Source organism: Cynara cardunculus (genome assembly GCF_001531365.2).
Source record: "Cynara cardunculus var. scolymus isolate 2C chromosome LG 3, CcrdV1, whole genome shotgun sequence".
NCBI classification, from domain to species: Eukaryota; Viridiplantae; Streptophyta; class Magnoliopsida; order Asterales; family Asteraceae; genus Cynara; species Cynara cardunculus.
Genome location: NC_037530.1, coordinates 35,402,969 through 35,405,520, shown reverse-complemented (window position 1 = coordinate 35,405,520; position 2,552 = coordinate 35,402,969). Strand labels below are relative to the sequence as shown.

Here is a 2,552-nt window from a genome sequence, read left to right as displayed (position 1 = left end):
TCTTAATGGTTAAGAGAGATCCATGATACAAAACCATCCAGAGGGCTTTAGAATCATTAAGAGACAGACCTTTTTTTACCAAACAAAATTCACCTCTTAACGATTCAGAGATTGTCTCTTAATGGAACTATTAAGAGGTAAACAAACAACCCCGAACATTAAAGTTTGTTTATTTAGAGTTTGACCACGAAAACTTCCAACGCAAAGTTTATTTTTTAATGTTTACGCCACTAGCTTTAAAAATTATTATCAAAGTTAACCCAAAACTCGTTAACTCCAGCCCTCGTTTGTTCGTTGTTCGTTGTTCGGTTTGTTTACCTTAACGGATTTCTTTTATGTTGTTTTCTTTATTAAGTTTTTGTCTTTTATGTATACACCGATTTTAAATATTTAATTTAATATTTTATATTATTGGGAAATTAATTATAGAAAGAAATATTATATTTACGTTATACTGGTATTAAATTCGTAATTAATTATTAATATTATTTAATAAAAATAAAAAATAAAAAAATAGAAAAAGATTTACAAAATATTCGTACGTGGGCTCCTTAACAATAGCAGCTTTAGTTTACTTGAATTCTTTCTCATCAACTATAAAAGGCCTTGTGCCTTCATCTTTTAGCTTTTCATTTTCTCCATTTCAAATTAACCTCTCCGCCAGGCAATAAACGGATGAATCAACAACCGTTTCCAGATGCACATCTTATAAATTCATTCAGCCTTTTTCTAATCACAAATCTATATTTATCCACAAGATTTTCCTCCTGCTGCTGTTGTTGATGATGATGATGATGATGAAGAAGAAGCTAAGAGGTGGAGGAGGTGCTGTTTATCATGGTAGAACAAGATCTGATCTGTTTGACTCCTTACCTGATGATATTGTTATATCGGTTCTCTGCAAACTCAGTTCTACAGCGTCTTCTCCGTCGGATTTCGTTGCTGTTCTTCTTACGTGCGTTTTAATTCTGAGTTATTTGTTTGTGATTTTAATTTTTGGTGTATGAATTTTTTTAAGGAAGTATGTGTTTTGGTTTTGTGTTGACAGATGTAAGAGGTTGAATAAATTAGGCGTACATCCACTAGTTCTATCAAAATCATCTTCAAAAGCGCTTGCCGTAAGAGCTACAAACTGGTGCGACGGGGCTCACCGGTTTTTGAAACTGTGCGTCAACGCCGGCAACACAGAGGCTTATTATATTCTTGGAATGGTGAGTATTAATTGCTAGTGTTATTTGAAATATATGATTTTAGGGATGGTTGTTGTAGAAAGCAATGGCTATGGCTGTGTTGCTTCGTTTGGTGTATCTAAATTTTGTTTTTGCAGATCCGTTTTTATTGCTTGCAAAATCGAGGAAGTGGAGCGTCCTTGATGGCGAAGGCGGCGATTAAATCGCACGCTCCGGCACTGTACTCGCTTGCTCTGATTCAGTTCAACGGCAGTGGAGGATTCAAGAACGACAAGGACCTCCGTGCAGGTGTTGCTCTTTGTGCCAGAGCAGCCTTCCTTGGCCACATCGACGCTCTCCGGGAACTCGGCCACTGCCTCCAAGACGGTTACGGCGTACGGAAGAACATCACCGAGGGCCGTCGTCTACTCGTGCAAGCCAACGCACGGGAACTCGCGTCTGTGTTGCGCGTCTTCCATAACAACACATCCTCGCCGCCTTCGTCGGCGTGGATTTTCCGTAACCACCAACCACAACCTATCATCCCAACCAATTCCAACACTGCTCCGAACCCAACCGATTTCGACTTCCAGTTGTTTAGCGATTACGGGTTTAACCTCACCGGCCGAGAAATGCACCCGGCCAATAGGTTCTTAGTGGAATGGTTCGGGTCAATTGACGACGGGTCACCGGGCCAGGGCCTGAGGATGTGTTCCTACAAAGGTTGCGGCCGACCCGAAACCCGAAGGAACGAATTCCGGAGATGCTCGGGCTGTGGTAAAGTGAACTATTGTTCGCGTGGGTGTCAAGCCCATGACTGGAGGGTGCACCATAAGGTGGAGTGCGCACCCATGGAGGAGTGGGTGGGTCATGCAATCGATGACGTGGAGGAAGAAGATATCATGAACGGTGATGATGTGGCTATTGATGATCAAACGGTGGAGATTGAAGATGGCGATGTTGATGGGATCCAGATCTGAATGTGTACTGTTTCTTTAGCCAGATTTTGTTTCTTTATTTCTATTTTTTATCCTGTATAGATGGTGTTTTTTTTTAGAGTACACATATCTCGCGTGAAGGATGGGAGAAATAATTTTACTTTAACCACCTTTTTCTCCTTAATGTACAAATTTCAATGCCATACGTACAACTTCACATTTTTTTCTAAAAAACCACACCTTAGGGGTGTTTGGGTTTTCATATTTGAAACAATTCATATTTTTTTATAAAAGTATTAATCAATTTATTATAAGTCAGAAGGGTTAACTTTTTCAAAAACTTTTTTTTATCGATTTAACATCGATATAAGTTATTTATCTAAACACTCAAAAATGCTTATTACTGGTGCCACATCGGAATAAGTCGATAAGTTATTTTTATAAA

The 2,552-nt window shown here is 39.1% G+C and overlaps 1 protein-coding gene across 1 annotated transcript; it reads left to right on the top strand.

Moving 5' to 3' along the window:
- Nucleotides 1-637: 637 nt before the first annotated feature.
- Nucleotides 638-2,314, top strand: LOC112509874 (F-box protein At5g50450-like). The gene is made up of 3 exons (XM_025115070.1): nucleotides 638-955; nucleotides 1,049-1,211; nucleotides 1,328-2,314. The coding sequence occupies exons 1-3, from the start codon at nucleotides 783-785 to the stop codon at nucleotides 2,147-2,149; spliced, it is 1,158 nt and encodes a 385-aa protein (XP_024970838.1). The 5' UTR covers nucleotides 638-782; the 3' UTR covers nucleotides 2,150-2,314.
- The last annotated feature ends 238 nt before the right edge of the window (nucleotides 2,315-2,552 follow it).

Bases quoted from the DNA above. Each gene is read 5' to 3' on its own strand.
- LOC112509874 (XM_025115070.1), top strand. From the start codon at position 783: ATGATGATGATGATGATGAAGAAGAAGCTAAGAGGTGGAGGAGGTGCT. The intron at 956-1,048 runs GTGCGTTTTAAT...TTGTGTTGACAG, and splicing joins TTCGTTGCTGTTCTTCTTAC to ATGTAAGAGGTTGAATAAAT. The intron at 1,212-1,327 runs GTGAGTATTAAT...TTGTTTTTGCAG, and splicing joins CTTATTATATTCTTGGAATG to ATCCGTTTTTATTGCTTGCA.